We start from the raw sequence: 17,431 nt of genomic DNA, 5'->3' as shown, positions 1-17,431 counted from the left end.
CTGCAAAATGTTAGTCAGATCTGGACAGGGTGTTTCCACTCTCCTGCGTTCAGAACTCAAATGCAGAGGACCAACACTGCAGGCATTCAGCACAATTTAAGTCAGAGTATAGTTTTCTACTCCATATCCAGGCTCATTATCCAGTTGTTTTCTTTCTCCCTCACATTACATTGACTCATTACTGGCAGGCTTTTCTTTACCTAAGCTGTTTTCCTAGAAATACTGACTTACAGTATCTCCACCAAACCAAAAATGAATTGTACCAACAGAGCAATTCATAGAGCAGTGAAAACTGTCAGATATTATTACAGAACCCAGTGAAGACAACAGCTCATTAAAATGATGTATTTCCATCATCACACCCATATCCTGTCAGTACCAGTTAGAGCAAATGTTACACACACAGCCTGTGATCCACGTTCAGGTGGAGCACTGTCACCCAAAATGCCCGTGTGCTGCAGCACAGGTAATTGCAGGTTGTTTCCCTGCTTGTCTCCCAGTGAACTAAAATGAACACGAATACATCTTACTATTTATAAGCAACAATACTCTGACAGGCATAGCCACATATCCACCTGAATGTGAACTATTTTTAGCTGCTGATGTCTCCTGGTTTGGAATTAGATGAGTCGGTCATTTGATTTCAAAGTAAAAATCTGCTGTAGTGGATGCCTTAATACATGTAAATTCCTCTTGGAATTTTTTCAGTTCTTGTCCTCTGGCTCCAGGCAGTCTTCAGATATGTGTGTGTCTGTGTCTGTCTGTGATGCTTTTGGGGTTTATTTTTCTTCCTTTTTATTGTTTTCTTTTAAGGGTTCAGATGTTACACAAGATCATTTTCTCTCTCAAGTGCTGGAACTCCAGTTGTGTATCCTGTTAGAGCAAACTCTATTCATCTTTGATTAGCCTCAACTGGAAAATGAAAACAAGTCACATCTTAGTCCTTTAACAATTAATTCTTACATTAAAAAAATGTGCCCTGGGTCTCTTATTGACACTGGAAGACACTGAATTGTGTTTGTACCTCCTTAAAATGTGGATAAATACTGTTTTCAGCCCAATAATGATTTCTTTTGTCTGTGGCAGCTTTCAAAAATTTGGGGCTTGTTTCTCTCCTCAGTCTTTACATTTCCCTAAGTGGTCAGACCTGATACAGGTAACACAGCTTCTTTGGTGCCCTGTGTGGGTTATACTTTGAGACACATCTCCAAATCCTCAAGCAGACTTAGAGCTATAAAGTCTGTTCCCACATGATCCAAGTGGTTAAGCCTGTGTATACAGCAGACACAACCACTCTGACACTTCCCGGGAAAATAAGGGGGGGTTTTGCCTTGATGGAGGCGAAGACCAGGATGAAGCAAACAAAAATGTTGGCCATTTCCCTTCTGCACTTTGATATTTGTAGGTTTTCTGATGTGAATTGAGACACATCATCACACAAAAATCTTGTTGTAGGCTGACCGATATCTTTCCCAGCTAGGAATCAATTCACCATCTGCAAGACAATTTTTATGCATCTATTTACTGAACTCAGAGCCTGTAAAGGCATGTGTGTCTGTGGGAAACCTATTAAATATGTATTGGAATTATCCACTTGATGCAAACCCAATGAATTTCTTTATATTTTAGTGTCTCTTTCAAGCATATTTCTGTCACCAACACAAATATTCTAGATAATGGAATCTTCACATGGAGGCTGCAATAAAATGTCAACGATATTTGTGAATTATTTAATACAGAGCAGACGGTCATGGAGTGTTTCGGTGCCATAAAGGGCACACGAGTTTGCTGCACGCTGGGAACATAGTTGGAGTCAGACTTGTATCCCTGCTCTGAAATTTGAATAAAAAAGTAAAAATACTGTGTGTGGTCTTCTGCAGTTACATTCTGCCCCTTAAAAAGTCCCTTCTTTAGGTTGGTTTTTTTTTAAATATCAGGTTTTGTTTCATAGTAATGCAGATCTTAGCTGATTTTGGAAGGTTAAGACTGAAATGAGGGTTTGGGGACACTGTGCAATACTAGGAGTGAAGTTAGCAGCTGGCACTGGCGATTGATGAAAACCTAATTCTGAGTGTGTCGGACTTCTAAGTGATCCATATCAGGTTGTCAGTCATGGCTTGACAGTACTTTGATTGCATATTCAGCACCTTCAACAATTGCAAACTGAGCTTTGCTATGTGCAGCTGAAGATTTTAGTAGTGATTTGCAAAGGCCTCTCTTCCCCTGGAGAACAGTGGATACTCTTCTCATCCAATGACACTTACTTTGGGTGCACACTGGGATGAGACAGGTGTAATTACATTGATATAAAATCACACCACTAACAGGGAAAGTTAGAACAAAAAGGAATGTAAACCAAACTGTTCACAGCTAGGAAAGGAGGAGACTAAATCACTATGCTTATATTTTGTGCATGTGTTTCAAGTGAATCTTTTCCTCCAGCTGCTGGCAAAGGGAAATCCAGCCCTTTTCCAGCTCTGTTTGGGGAGAGCGGGGGTGGTGCACAATCTAAAAATGGTGAGAAAGTAGTAGATCAAAGTGGTGGGAGGTATCCTTGGGAATTTAGCTTTTCCCATTCTGTGTTCAGTCACTGATCTGAACAAACATTCCCGCACCTGTAGCTTCAGTGGGTGGACCAGGCTCTTTATTCTTCACTCCAGCAGCTGCTTGTTAGAGAACCTGCAATGACACTGTTTTTGTTGTGGCTCTGTGTCTAGGAGCACAGCAAATCCATTATTCATATACCTTCCCAAGTTCACAAAGCCATTGAATAGTGCTGCATAACTCCTTAAAGCTGCCACCCACTCAAATCCATTTTATTTGGACAAATAAAGAAACTCTGCACTGAAGAAAACCAATTTGAAAGCACACTGAAATTCATTTTCCTCACTTTAATATTTAAGTGCTTATATTTATTGCATCTCAGCCTTGTTGTACTGTTTTCAAAAAGGATTTGTTTCTTTAATAGGTCTAAAGAAGTTTCAGTAAATTTAAAATGTGGAAGAAAATAAACTAACATCCGACAAGAGTCACAGTGCTTTTGATGCAGTGAATCTGCATGCTGCAGATTAAACCCATCCATTAATATTCTGTGTAACTCCATGCTAATTTACAGTACACAGGACTGGCCCAGGTTCTCATGGTTCCCTGCACTATTGCAACTGACTATTCCCTTTAAGAAAAAAGAAAAAAAAATTGAAAAAAACTAAGGACTAAAGTTCCTGGTTTGCAATACAACAGTAATAAAAGTGGGGCCTCCAACTTTCACTTGTCATTGCATTTTTGACTTTGAGACTGTAGGTGTTTCTTTATCTGACTTCTTTGGTAAAGGCATTTTCTTTTCTATGTCAGAAAGCAGTAAGCCAGCTCCTGGTAGGGTCATTGGTGGTGTGGGGGTGGTTTTGGGGCCCAGTGCGTTTGTAGGTGATGCTCAGGGCAGACAGAGCTGGCAGAACTCCCTTTACGTGGGAGTTACCCATGCTGCTTGCAGGAGTCTTCCTGCATAAGGGTTGGGATTAAAGACATAGTAGAAATATATTAAAAATAAATTAAAACTTACTAAATTAGTAAACAAAAAAAATTTAAAAGGTGGGGAAATTAAGTCATGATGTGCCAGTACTGCTTTCTCTATCCTCTATAGAATTTCATCACTATAAAGCTAGACCAGCAAGTGGATCCTAAGGTAAAATAATGGTGTACTTTTGGTTTGTTTTGGGGTTTTTTTGGAGCGCAGGGGGTTTGCTGGATTTGGGTTTGGTGGTTTTTTGGAGAACTGAAAGCTGATTTGAGTTAGTTTTATGGTAACTGCGTAGATGTAGTTGGGCTCTCTAGATTTATTCTGCTGGCCTCCTGTATAGTTCTTGCTTCAGTTTTTCCCTTTTGTTGGTAGTTTTCAAACAGTGGATTTTTTTTTTTTTTTAAAGAAAGACAAGAATTTTGGGCTAGAAAAAGTGCAGACCTGGGTCATCCATCGGGCAATTTAATGCAACTCCTGACAAACAGAAGCCTGAGAGCCACTTCCTGTTCTCATCATCAGCTGCTCCCTGACTCTGGTGGCTGCACAGAACAAAGTTCTCCCCCAGAAGCTGCTCCACCCTAACCCTTCATTTAATTCACACAGAGTTGGATCATTCAAAGGGCCCCAAGGGTTGTTTGAAGATATGTTTGCACGGCCACAGTGTCACACGGGAAAATCCCATTACTCGGGCACCCAGCAGCTGTAGGACTCTCAGACTCTGCCTTGTCCAGGCAGTTTGGAAATCTCATCCTAAATATGTAAATTTGTAGAGAATATGATATGATGGAGCTTTATGGGATGAACTTGTAGGCTTTGGCGAGGTATTTTAGGGGTTAGTGTTACAGGAGTGGCATTTTTTAAAAGTGTGCTGTTATCCACTGTTACAGACTTAAACTCCTGTAAAAACCAATTATTTCTTACGTTGTCTGTGAGTTGTCAGAAGAAATAGATCAGATGAGTCTCACAGTAAAATGCTGGGACTCCAAAGAAAATGTGTGTTCCAGCATAACGTAGTAAGTTTACCTGGTCTTCTGCCATAAAGATACTTCATATTTTGTTTTTCATTGTCACGTTTGTTATTTTCTGTGTTACGTCTCACCAGTCGGTAGTTGTGCATGTAATGCCATATTCTTTATTTATTAACACGGTCGTGTAGAAGAGTGAAATAAATGATGATAAGGAAGAGAATGAAAGAAATAACAAAGTTCTTCAGGGTGGTTGGAATGCACCATAAAGGGGATCTGAATGTGGAGTTTGGATGGCTCATCTTCTCCAGAATATTTTATTTGAACAGCAAAAGCCTAAAAAACCCGTTTGAATAGTTCTCACATAAGCCTTAATATATGGACACAAAAAGTTAAATCATTTGACAGTGATGCATCGAAGCACATGTGCTGTTGTCTTTCAGAAGCAAGGAGGGATTGACACATCTGCATTTACTTGTTCAGGGTTAGCCTGAAAAGGCAGTAATTTTACAGGTAAAGATTTTTGTAATTAAAAAAAAACCAAGACACAAATAATAAGATCATGGCAGCTTCATACGGAGTGTGGAACAGGCCGTGAGCTCCATGCTGATGTCAGCTGATGGGGTAATTGAGGAGAACCCACGGTCACTGGGGAGAGGCTTTGCTTGTCCAGTGGCAGAGCTGCTGAGCAGCAAGCACACTCCTTGTCCTGCACTGTTTATTGTCTGCTTAAATGGGTTACAGCTATTTCATGATTCCTGAGCCTGCACTAATCTGATTAGCTCGTACCCCTGTGCCTGGAGGGGGGAGGAGATAATTGTTTCATAAAACAAGGCTCTGCTTTTCAATAAATGATTCCTGGTGCTCCTGTCTTCACCTGTCCAACAAAAAAAACCCCCTGAGGAAACTTAATTTGCAGAAAGTGCTGAGCAAGGGTAAGAGTCAAAAAATAATCTAAGAATCCCCACTTACCTTTTTGAACCCGAGTGCCCCTTGCTCCTGGACTGAAGTTAGGAATTCTGAGATAGATGGCTCTGCTTTCCATGTGTTGCAAGGGAGACACAGGCATTTTGAAGGCAGAGAAGTTTGTGTCCTAGTTCCTGGCCAAAGGACTGAAGCAGCATTTTATTCAATAATAGAAATACAAGAGCTGATCCTGGAGGGGAACCACTTCAGATCCTGTCGCTATGAGTGCTGGAAGCACCGGGCTGCACAAAGCTTTTCCTTTGGCTGATGGAATTTGTGTTCTGCATGCAGATACACTTGATGGAAAAGTTAGAAGCCGTAGCCACAAACGGATGGTTTGATACGTGGGTGGTGATTTTCCTGAGGCAGAGGAAACCTGGATTTTGAAATATGGAATGTAGGGTGTGTGCTCCTGCATGGTGCTCAGAGTGGGTCTCAGTGTGGGTCCAGAGCCCACTGGTGTGTTACAGGTGTTCTGGGAATGCCCAGAACATTCCCATTAGTGTTAACAAATGTATCATTGCTGACTGGCTGCTGGGGTGAGAATTGCTAATTTACTCAGGATTACTTTGGATCATTCCCTGACATAACTCTTTTACACACGGTTACAAGCAAGACCTTGTAAACAGGGTCTGTTTCACCCAAACTGGTGAAAAAGGTACTTCAGATCTACATTTTGGATATAAAAGCCTAAATCTTCTTCTATTCCATGACTTTCAAAGTAATTTTTGTTGACCGAACTCTAACCTTGGGGAAGAGCAATCCTTGTCAAATGAAACATAACCCAAATTCGAAACATATGAAAATGCATCTCACTTCTGAAAAATTTGGATTGTAAGTTAACACTTCTCTTCAAACTAAAGTTGCTGAAATAAGTTATCAAAATTGATTTAGAGCCCAATTTCAGTGGAAAGTGAGCTTTTGCAACAGCTCTCACCCATGAGCTGGAACATGCCCTGTGCTGCCAACAATCAGGTGTTGAACAGTGAGATTTTAAAGATATCTTGACAAGGTACAGCCAAGTCTACATAGTGCAAGGGAATGAAGAATATATTACAATCTTACAAAAAGACCATAAACCATTCTTAAGTAGAGATTTTATGTCTTACTGTTTTCTCTTTCCTTTTAAAAAAAAATTAAAGCTTTACACCAAAACCCCTTTATCTGGAATCAGAAAATAATACAAACAATAATACTTCTCATGGAACACTTCATTTGTTCAAACAAATGTAAGACATTAAGAGGCTAAATCTTCAATAATGAGCAGATTCATTATTCATGTTTCAAGCCAATAAAAAAGGAGACAGATTATTGGCAAAGTTTTCACGCCTTCTAATGAAAGCCTAAGTAGAATATTATTAATTCAGTAACTTCAGCTTTTCGCTTACAAAAACATAAAAAGCTATTGTCAATCATATTTAGTATTCTCAATGTTTATCAAAACAGATCCTGAGTTTGAGTAGTTTTGGAATCAATCAAGCACCAAAAGGTAATTGATTATATTTCTTTTTTGTCTGTTTGTGCTAGAGAGTTCTAACCAGCCATGGCACCAGGGAGAGTCTTTGTTTTGTAAAGCCCACCCTACCACTATCTCTGTGCATTTGATACAGAAACATGGTAAAAAATAAGATTCTTGTTATTTCCCAGGCTGGCATCAGGCAGCCAGGTCAGTGTCCAACACCACAGCCACGAGTGATGGTCTCAAAACTTTGGGCTTTTTTCTCTGACAGTATTTTTTAACTCAGTGCTGCATCTTTGTAGTCAGTAGATCAGTGTCTGCCTGGTAGTGGGAGTTTCCACAGGCTCAATAAACACACAGCTTCTGCTTAAATACACACAGTAGAGCTCTGCCAGAAAAATAAATACAGTGTTATAATTGGCTACTTTTCCAGTAATACATACTGTGTTACATAAATTATCAGGAATTGAGGCAAATAAGCATTCTAATCCCAAAGGTAAGGCATGAAGTTTTGCAGCCTTTCTCCTGCATTCACAGAACTCTCTTTCAAGTACTGTGCTTATTTGGCTGTTACCTAATTTCACTGCAGAATAGAAATCTGACTGGAGCATTGCTTTCTGCTGGTTAATTATAAATTTATTAGGGGAATTTTGCCAAATGTCCCTCACTATTAGACCTCACTGAATCTGAAGTTCAAGCTATCAGACTTCATTTAATGTAATGCATTGCCCTCTTTTTCTGTTCTGTGTGTGCTTTTTTGTATTTTTTTGTTCTCAGGTACGTTCAATTTTCCCTTTCTGTGTATTATTTGCCAAAGAGGCTCTTTCAAGTTATAGAAATGGGACGAAGTAATTTTTAGAACAGCAAAATATGTAAGGAGGCAAGGTCCCTGGAGATGAAATGAATTTCCAACACAATAAAATAGCTTTCCTGTCCCGTTTGGGTGTTGCTGTTGACAGAGTATCTTGTTAACAGCGCACGAATGCCTCAGGAGTAGGAGGGTGTGGAGGGGGCATCACAGAATGGGAGCATGTGGAGAGGGAAGGGAAGGATGAGACAAGCTTATGGCCACACTGAGGTGCTTTGGGCCACCTCCGTGCTCTGTCAAGGCTTTAACACTCCTGAGGTGCTCTCAAGAGTGAACCCCACAGTGCGTGGGGCTGGGCTGGGCTGGGCTGGGCTGGGCTGGGAGCACTCGGTGTGCTCACACCTCATCAAACAAGACCCACATTTAAGGACTGTCATGCCCAGGCACTGCCTTTCAGACTTCTCTTAGAGCTTTGCTAAAAGTGGGGCTTGCAATATGTGTGAGACAAATTTGGAGCAGACTGGGGGGGGTACCTGGAGGTGTAGGTGCATCCTGTGTGAGCAGAAAGCTCAGGGTGTTCCTTACACCAGCAGGGCCAGGAGAGGGTTGGGACTGCAGTTGCCTCTTGCAGCGGGTGGAATCTCTTTGCCTGCTAAATCCTGGTGGCTTTTATTGCTGTTTTCAGCAGGAGCTGAGGCAGGGCTGCTGAGGGTTGTGTTGAGTCTTTACAAACTGTTGTTAAAGGAAAGCTGCCGTGCTCAGTTTGGCTGCCATAAAGGGAGGGGGAAAGAGCCTTGCTTGATCTCAGAGAGGAAATCTGCACTCAAAAATAAACTGCTGCAGCCTTTCAAAACTTACCAAGCAAGACAAAAATGTAACTGCTGACGTTGACTTATGTCCTGTCAGTGGAAGGACACAATTTGATCCTATTCAGAACCTCTGTGTTTTAACAGTACAATTGTTTTCAAGGAGGTCTGAGAAAAGGATGTTACAGGATTTTATAGCAGACTTACAAACGTGCCGAGTCAGATGAGTAATGTTTGTTTATATACCTAGAAAACACTAATAAAACATTTATATCATTGGGGTTCTTTCTTCCTTGGCTCAGCCTTCCTAGTTGGGAAGCTTTTGCTTTGCTTTTGGCAGAAGGAGGAAGACAAGGACAGAGGAAGGGGAAAAATCACCCCCTTGCACTTACCAGTTAAATCCATCCCTCTTCAGAGATCAGTTTCCTTTTACATGCTCAATTTACTGTGCACCAGAGCAAAGTGTGAGCTGTCAGGCTCCTGTGGTGATAGACCTGGATCTAATCCTGCTCCTCCTGACATCAGTGGCACAGCTTGTGCTGCTTCCAGCAGGAGTGGGACATGCTCACGGTGCATGGGCGGTTCAGCCCTTCGTGCCCGAGCTCAAAGCAGCCCCTGATGGGAGTGATGACAGCAGGGTTTAGTACTTAATCCTGCTTCTGCTCAGAGTGAACTTAAAAAGTGTAAAAATTAAAATTATCTGACACCAGATTTCACCAGATTGAGTAACTCATGAGTAGCTCTGCAGATTGATCCAGAGAAACCCTGACTTGGAACTTTGTTTAAATCAGGGGATTGCTCCTTGTTTTGCAGAGCACTCAGATTGCAGAGATTAAAACGTTCCACAGGTGTTAAATATGAAGATAAATTACACAGAAAAGGATTAAATTTATATTTTCTTTCTAAATGTTTCTAAATACTGGAGGAGAAATGTTTGCATTGTCACAGAAACTGCAGTAACATCTCCTTTAGCACTGTTTTTTTCCAAGTGTCAAACACTGGTTTGAAAGAGGGCACAATGAATGTTCACAATTGGAAGAGAGCTCCATTTTATTGAAGATAAGTAATAATTGAACAAAGTGTTTCATATTGACAGCATCATACTGTCATGTATCTTTTCAGAGACAAATGTACTTTACAGAGTAAGTGTCCTCACATGTCAATGTCTCAGAAAATGTGTTACATTTAGTGAAATAATGGGTCAAAAAAAAAATCACTGTCATAAATGATGGCAGGCACATTTTTACTGAAATACGGGTGGTTTTACATTCTTGACATGAATAATTGGATGTGTCGTATGTGAAGCTACCTAGAAATAAAATAGAGGTCATAAAATGTAAAGACATGATAGGATGCATTTATAACAGCATAAACCAAGCTGGCATTTTAATGTCTTAAGCCAGCCCATTTGCTATCCTTGGCCATTGATCTTGGCTGGGAAAGTCGTATGCCGAATTTAAACCCATTTTGGAGGTAGAGCCTTATGATGAGAAAGTGATAGAATTTGGTTTTGTTAAAAAGATTCTCCTTTTCACTGTTACAGTTACAGCCCAGTAAGAGCACTGGAGGCTGGTTGTGGTGTGTCCTTACAAATCTTCCTCAGAAATGCTGTGTCCACCTTCACAGCAGGTCACTTTCTGGTGTAACTTACCCCGAAAATTGTGATTGCAGGTCACACAGGAGAATGATTCTCAATAGACATGAGAGAGAGTTTAGTTTAGTGTTCCCTCCATGGGATGATTTGAGAGAGCAGTTTTTGGGAAAGATAGTACAGTTTGGGAGTGTCTGTGCATTTAATGAATTCCTCTGAAGGCATGGAAAAGGGTGGTTGGGAGAGGCATGGACTCCTCTCATTAATTTTGATTGGCTCTATAGGTAGTTTTAATTACCATGCTTGAACTGAGATTCAATATGGCACAGAAATAAAATAACTAATTACGACTACCTAAGTACTCACTGAAATGGTGTCACCCTTCTGCCCCAATTTTTCCAACTAGAGCTGACATAGAACCCACATGCTTAAAAAAAAAAATTACAAGAAAGGGGGCAAAAACATCCTGATTTCATAGGATTGCCAGCATGCATGCATGGGGTGGTTTTTTGAAACACTTAAGTAGCAGAAGAATTGGCCACATGTCACATCTGCCTCATGGCTATGGTTTGCTGCGTGTCTGGAAGTGAGGGCGGGCTGGGCACTGCTCTGCTCTTCCTGAGTTTTACTGGGAAAGTATGCAGGGAAAGAGGAATCTACCCACTACCTGTATTTCCTTTTAATTTCTGCACAGTCAATGGAATATCTGACTGGTGCATTTTTTGGCTGCTGTTTTAAATTTGTGCAGAGCCTGGGAATATTCATGGATGTCTTATGTAAGTGGAAATGTTTCATATCTTCTGTTTTCAATGCAGTTTTACTGAAAGCCCTTTGGAATTTGAATGAGCCATTCCAGAATGTGGTTTTCAAAAAAGAAGTCTCTAAAAATAAAATCTTTCCAATCTGTTAAAATAATGATATCAATATTGGTATGGCTAATTGAGCCACCATTCCTGGAATAGGTGTGCTTCTGGGTAAGTATCTGTCCATGTTTGTTTGAAACTCTTAGGAAACATCCAAACCTGGTGCAGTAGAATGAAGGCTGATTGATTGATGGACATCATTACCTCACCTGAATTTAAGGGAGAGGAATTGATTCTGCAGAGAAAAAGAGAACACTGAGGATAATTAGTCCTGTACTAACACAGGGAAAGGATGAAGGTTGGACTGGTGTCTTGAGTGAGGTTTAGAATCCACTCTGCAAAATACTGAGCTACTGAGCAGCATTTCTCCTGTGGCATCATTTACTGAGAGCCTCTTGAGGCATCAAGAGTTGTGCAAGTGTCTAACCTGCTGTTCATACATGATCCCCTCTGTCTTTGGAACGAGGGTACTCAGAGGTTGTGATGCTTATAGCCATGAGGCTCTGTGTTCACAATGAGAAAAACCCTCAGACAGTGAATGCAGCTACAGATTTATTCTAATGTAGATAAACTTGTACCAAGGGTAGAAACATGAGCTTCCATGAAAAAACAGGGTGATACTCTACCCTTCATATCAACTTATTTTTTTGTGGAAAAAGAACATCTAGATAAATAGTTGCCCTTTCCAAAGAGAAGATAGCTGGTACAAGACAATCTTGCCGAAATTATGTCTCAGCTGGAAGGAAAGATGAGTTTATTTTATGTAGCACTGGGGGAAGGTTCTCAGCAATATTCAGTCAGTCAGTTACCAGAGTGGTAAATGAGATCTCAAGAGCCAGAGCTCATCAGTGTGCAGTGATAGGGAAGTGGGAAGGAGAGAGGCTGCATCAGGGCTGGGTGTTTGTGTTCCTGATGGAAAAGTGCAAATCATTTCCTTCCCTTCTGCTGCTGTCATGGTCCATCACTTTAGTCCATTTTCACCTTGCTAAGGGATGCTGAATGGGCCTTCCTGCTTTGGCACCTAATTAATCTCTCACAAGCCTGTTCTTGCAGCCTGGCTGCCTGAGATGGTCCAGATCTTTCATCAGTGCCTGACAAACAAAATACCTTTTTTTTTCCTTTACCTTCCTTCCTTTTCCTGTGTTCTTTCACCCCAGGCCTGGTCAAGCAGGTTGAAGACATTGTTCTCCCCCAGCCTTTGAAGAGGGCATAGACACACCCTGTTATTACAGGAAAATATCCCCTTTCTTCCAATGGAACCACTCTCACACTGTGGTATGGAAAGCTGTCTGTGTTTTCAAAAATGCTGAGTGCCCACCAAAAAATGCAGCAGGATTTTGCTTGTCAGAAACTGTTCAGCAGCTTAGAGCCTCTACAGTGGAACAGGCAAACAGGAAATCATTGGGCACCGTTAAAAAATGGCATACCTAGGCACACATAAAAGTGTAATATCTGAGATGGAAAAGGCGTATTTTGTGGTGTAAAACATTGCCATGAGACTGTGAGACAAAAGAATTATGTTATTGAAGTTATTTTACTGTCATATATCAAGTGATCGTGAATATCAGATACCTTGTACACCGACTTCCAACAGCCAAACACTTTATGTCTAGTTTAAAATGAGTCCTCGTGATAAAATAACACATGTAGGCTACATAACAGATAACACTGGGTGGTATAATGTATTACTTATAATAGAAAAACATAGATTCTGTAAAATGATGCCAGTGGAATCTAATATTTCTTTGAAATCTATTTCCTGGATAATATTTCTGCTCAGAAGCTGCTTATCTCCCTTCTGCTCTCCCTTTGTGGGGACAGGTGTGGTGTTCAGCACAGGATATCATTCCAGTCTGGGAAATGGAGAGGCACTAAAACAGATCTGAGGAGTGCCTGTGTTAGATCCGTGCTCAAGGGAGTGTCCATCCAAACTTGCAGCTCTCCTGGCCTGCACCTCACTGCAGACACTGCTCTCCTGTGCTGGTGATAAAGAACCTGCAAGAGCTCTGAGAGTCTTCTGGGGACATATAGGCAGGGAAAAAAAAAGGAAGAAAAATCACATCTTTAATTCCCCCCTGCTGACAGCTTCCTTAATAAATATTGTAAGAAATTTCTCTGTTAAGAGCCACCCAGTAATCTAATTTGCAAGCCCCAGTGATATATTCAGCAGCAGCCAGCTCAGGGGAGGTGTGTTTCTACTGTCAGAATCACATGAGCAAGGAATAAAATTCTAAGCTGTCACTGAAAGCTGCAGTAATTTATGATGAGTTGTTGGCTTTTACTTTTTCATACTATTTTTGACTCAGCTGAACAAAGAGGATAGTACTGCTACTGAGTTTACATTGATTAGTTTTTTCCACAGTATGCTCCCCTATCTGTGTGTTTGCACAGGATATAACAATACAAATACTGCACATTTACGTTTTACGTATATCTAAAGAAATCATGGAGTGATACCCTTGAGTAATAATGAGCGATGGATCCTGGATCATTTCAATTGTCCCCCCTATTGACATGCTCCTGAAGGAGTTAAGCCTTTGCCAGTCTGCTGAGTTTAAGTAATCCCAGATTTGTCTGTCACCTTCTGTGTTGTCTGGATGGGGCATCCTTGGGCTCTTCCTTCTCCTCAGTAAGGAACATTCTGCTCTGGTATGTACATAGAAGGCAAAGCAAAACCCAAAAAGCTTCCACGAAATTACGGCTGTACAGCCACGGTCAGGCTGTTTGGTGAGAGAACTGATTCTCCACAGCAGTGTCATCGTGGTTGTGTCCAGTTTCCTACAATGGGAAAAGCTTCCTGTCTTGAGGTCCATCTACATCAGGTCCGTCCCCTCAGCTGAGAAGGACCAATAGTGTTGTCTTAGAAATTAACTCATTCAAAGAAAATAAAGCAACGAGGTGAGAAAGCCAACCCAGAAGCTCTCCAGTGGTACTCCACAGCTGCTCATCTGGGAGAAGGTGTAGTGGCTGGCTGTCCTCAGCCTTGAAAGAACTTTCAGAACCACTTCACAGGTAATTCCATCTGAGCTGTTGTCACTTCATGATGAACACCTCGACTGTTGGGGTGAACCTCTGTTCCCTCACCTCTGCTTTAAGAATTTGGAGCTTACAATGGCCAGTGCTATTGTTCATCCATAGCCAGAGACCTCTCCTTCAGTGAAGAGGGTTTTAGGTGTCCACAGGGACAAGACTTCACCCTCAGTGAAGAGCTCCCAGGCATCAGTTGCTTTCTCTGAGCCTTTTCACGGACCTTGAGAGGAAAACCAGGTTGCCAGCACTCACTGGCTTTCTTCAAGGTGCACGTGGGCATGGTCCAATAGATCTCTCAGACCCTTTGAAAAGAAGGAATTTGATATCCTTAAAAAGGAAATGGTATCCTACCTTTTCATCCACATTCCCTTTTAGTTCTGCATCAACAAGGTTTTTGAGGATGCACCCAGGGAACACAAAGTGGTGCTTTCATTGTTGCTGCGTAGGATTCAGTCTTTTAAAACTCACCTCTCATTTCTTTGTACCTTCCTGCTCCAGCTTTCATTACTGGGAAGCGAACAGCAATAGGTTGGGTTTTGTAACTGTCTCCTTGGTTCGGTGCTTGCATGAGGAATCACTGTCAATGTTCATTTTTCTAGAGAGCAGCTGGGGAGATGCATGAAATGTGTTCTTCATTTACCCTAAAGTTGTGTGTTGTTCATATTGCCCTGCGTGGCGGGTACTGCATTCCTGTTCTCTTCTGCAGTGAGAGGTGCAGATACACCCTGCGTGGGCACAAGGAGTCAGTCAACAGCATCGAGTTCCTGCCCTTCTCCAGCACCGCGCTCACCAGCTCTGCTGACAAGACCTTGTCTCTCTGGGATGTCAGAATGGTAAGCAGGCTTTGCCTTGGTCTTCCTTGAATTCAAGCAAATAGTGACGTATGTGACATGAGGAAGATGAGACCCAGTGTGAAATCGAAACAGAAAGTAAGGGTGATGTGGCAGTAAAATATTCACTAACACAGTTGTTACCTTCTGACCAAAAATGACACCATATACCACTTCCTCCAGAAGGGATCTTCCCTCCTCCTGAACTCTGCTGATTCCTCAGGGAATAAGTGTTATTTTCTCCGTAATAAATCACTGCAGGTAGTGACAGAAACTCTGTGTCTTTTCCTTTGCTGTTCTCTACCTTCTTTCTTTGGAATAGGTAAAAATGCATTGAGTACACTGGAGAGTGTATTTGTCCCTGCTGCTTCGCACACCAAATATGCAAATCCTCTTCGAGTAGAATGTGAGAACAAGGCAAGAGGAATTTTTTTCCTCTGTCATCAGAAAATCTAATAATTATTGCTGTTTCTCTGGTATGGAGCAACTTTAGAAGTTCTCAAATTGTTCCTTCAGTTGGTGTTACAGCCACTCTGCATTTCTCAGGCAGTGTAAAGGTACAAGACTGCAGCCTCGAATGAAGGAAGAGGGTTGTATTCATGGAAGGGATTTGAGAGGAAGCAGGCAGAGCTATTGCTGTGGATTAAATGGTGTTGTCATCAGAGATACACAAACACAGGGTAGGAAAAACTGCCGTGGAAATGACGGTGGAGTACTTGAGATGCTCATTAGTCAATTGCTATTTATGGATCATAGAAACAGACTGAACAGAAGGTCATTTCATAATAATAATAATAATAGTAATAATAATAATAATAATAATAATAATAATAATAATAATCCTGGTCAGAAAGCACAGTGAGTTAAAATGAAACTAGTCAAGACTCATTATCCCTAAATGCATTGGTTTGTAGGAATATTTGATACCCAAATATGAATAATTCAAAAAGAGGGGGAAAAGTATTGAAATACAAACAAAAGTGAAATGCTTAATGGAAAAATAGATTTCTGCTTTGTTTTGTTTTCAATAAATCCTGCAAGGAACTTTATCTTGCAAATATCTCGGTAATCTCCTGCTCATAGTAAATTAACAGAGTCATCAAGGAGTTTTCCTTTGACAAACATAAGGAAAAAGCCTCTATATTTGCTCACCAATATTGTTATTCAAGTTTGAGTAATTTTGCTGAGATAGGAAAGACCTTTTGTGAAAAGAAAATGTTGTATATGGCATTTTGTTGTGTATTTATGCTGTTGAAGTTTTTCCATGTTCAGTGGGAAATCTTGCAGATTTGGGATAAATGCCCACAGTGAAACATCACTTGAGGTGGAGAAATCCCTGTGAAGATTCCACCTCCCTCTAAATGCTGAATGATATTAAATGTTCCCTCCAGAAAGAAGAAGAATTATTTGGTCCCATTAATTGGGAATAGAGTATATTCTCACCTCTGTGAGATCAATTAGCAGTAAGGAGTACATTTAAGATACTTTTAATGAAACATGAAAACCACGCTCAGGTTTGTTTTCTCATAAATCAGATTCCTATTGCTAATCACATCTTGCTCTTCAATCATTAAGTGCAGTCAGCTCTTTATTATTAAGGATAATGGATACAGAGAACTGTAAGTCAGAGCAGTGTTAAGTTGAATGGACAATGAGCTCTGCATTTGGGGCAGGATGGGACATAAATCTTTGTAATTACTAAGCCTGAACTCTAATGCAGCCTGCAGACTTTGGAAATGCAGGGTATTACTTTTTCCTCTTTATTTTTTTTCCTGGGTAACAGAAAGTGAGATCCATCCAGTGGTTCAAAAAAAAATCTACATCACATTGACTCTTATTTTAAACCTAAGATACGTTGCCTATAGGAAAATGAGAACAGAGAAAGATGAATTGCACTTGTGGCTCTTTCCAAACACTGAGGGAGAATTACAGATTTGGTGTTGGATTTGGACAGGAACCACGCTCGTGTTGTGCCAGATACGCAGTAGATCAGATGTGGAGACCCAGGCTGCAGTTCGCTGGTGGGAATTTCTTGCCAGTGAAGCTGATGGCTCTGGTGCCAAGATAAGCTGCAGAATTTATTCCTCTTTGTGCCAGTTTCATAGAAAGGCAAGCATGTTCTGGCTTTTCACCAGAACATTTCCTCGCCAACACATCAGGGAAAGCATCTCCACTGTGAATTGCAAGGTGTGTCCAGTGATGAATGTGAGAGGTGCAAAAGAGCCCCTGCCCCCCTGAGTACAAGTTCCCCTGCCTGGGTTAATTCCTCCCACGATGAGGGACCTGCCACTCCTCTGCATCTCCCACAGCCTCAGGAGCCATTGCTTGGGGCTGCTCACATCTGTCTCAACACCATTTGAGCCAGGCTGAACCTCTGCTCTTTTTTCAGACAGATGAGATACCAAATATTTATACACTTAAATAATTAAATAGAAGGGGGGAAAGAAGGACTCACATTTTTCATTCTACATGTTTGAAATGTATTGATTTAGTAACTATCTCATCTACTTTCTGACTTTTGAAATGTCAGATTCTATAACTGGATATTTCATTTTTGAAAACGTTGTGGAGAGACTGTAATTTAAAAGGCAGCTTC

At 41.0% G+C, this 17,431-nt stretch overlaps 1 protein-coding gene across 3 annotated transcripts in view; it reads left to right on the top strand.

Moving 5' to 3' along the window:
* Window positions 1-17,431, top strand: part of SPAG16 (sperm associated antigen 16) — a 359,782-nt gene that overhangs the window by 196,769 nt on the left and 145,582 nt on the right. For 2 of the 3 annotated variants that reach the window (XM_048309624.1, XM_048309623.1), the window contains one exon: window positions 14,712-14,838. The exons of the other annotated variant lie outside the window; for it this stretch is intronic. In XM_048309624.1, the coding sequence (XP_048165581.1) occupies window positions 14,712-14,838 (127 nt within the window). The remainder of the gene's footprint in view (window positions 1-14,711; window positions 14,839-17,431) is intronic. 3 annotated transcript variants of the gene reach the window in all.

The sequence above is a fragment of the Corvus hawaiiensis genome, chromosome 7 (genome assembly GCF_020740725.1).
Source record: "Corvus hawaiiensis isolate bCorHaw1 chromosome 7, bCorHaw1.pri.cur, whole genome shotgun sequence".
NCBI lineage: Eukaryota > Metazoa > Chordata > Aves > Passeriformes > Corvidae > Corvus > Corvus hawaiiensis.
This window is presented reverse-complemented; position numbering and strand designations above follow the sequence as displayed.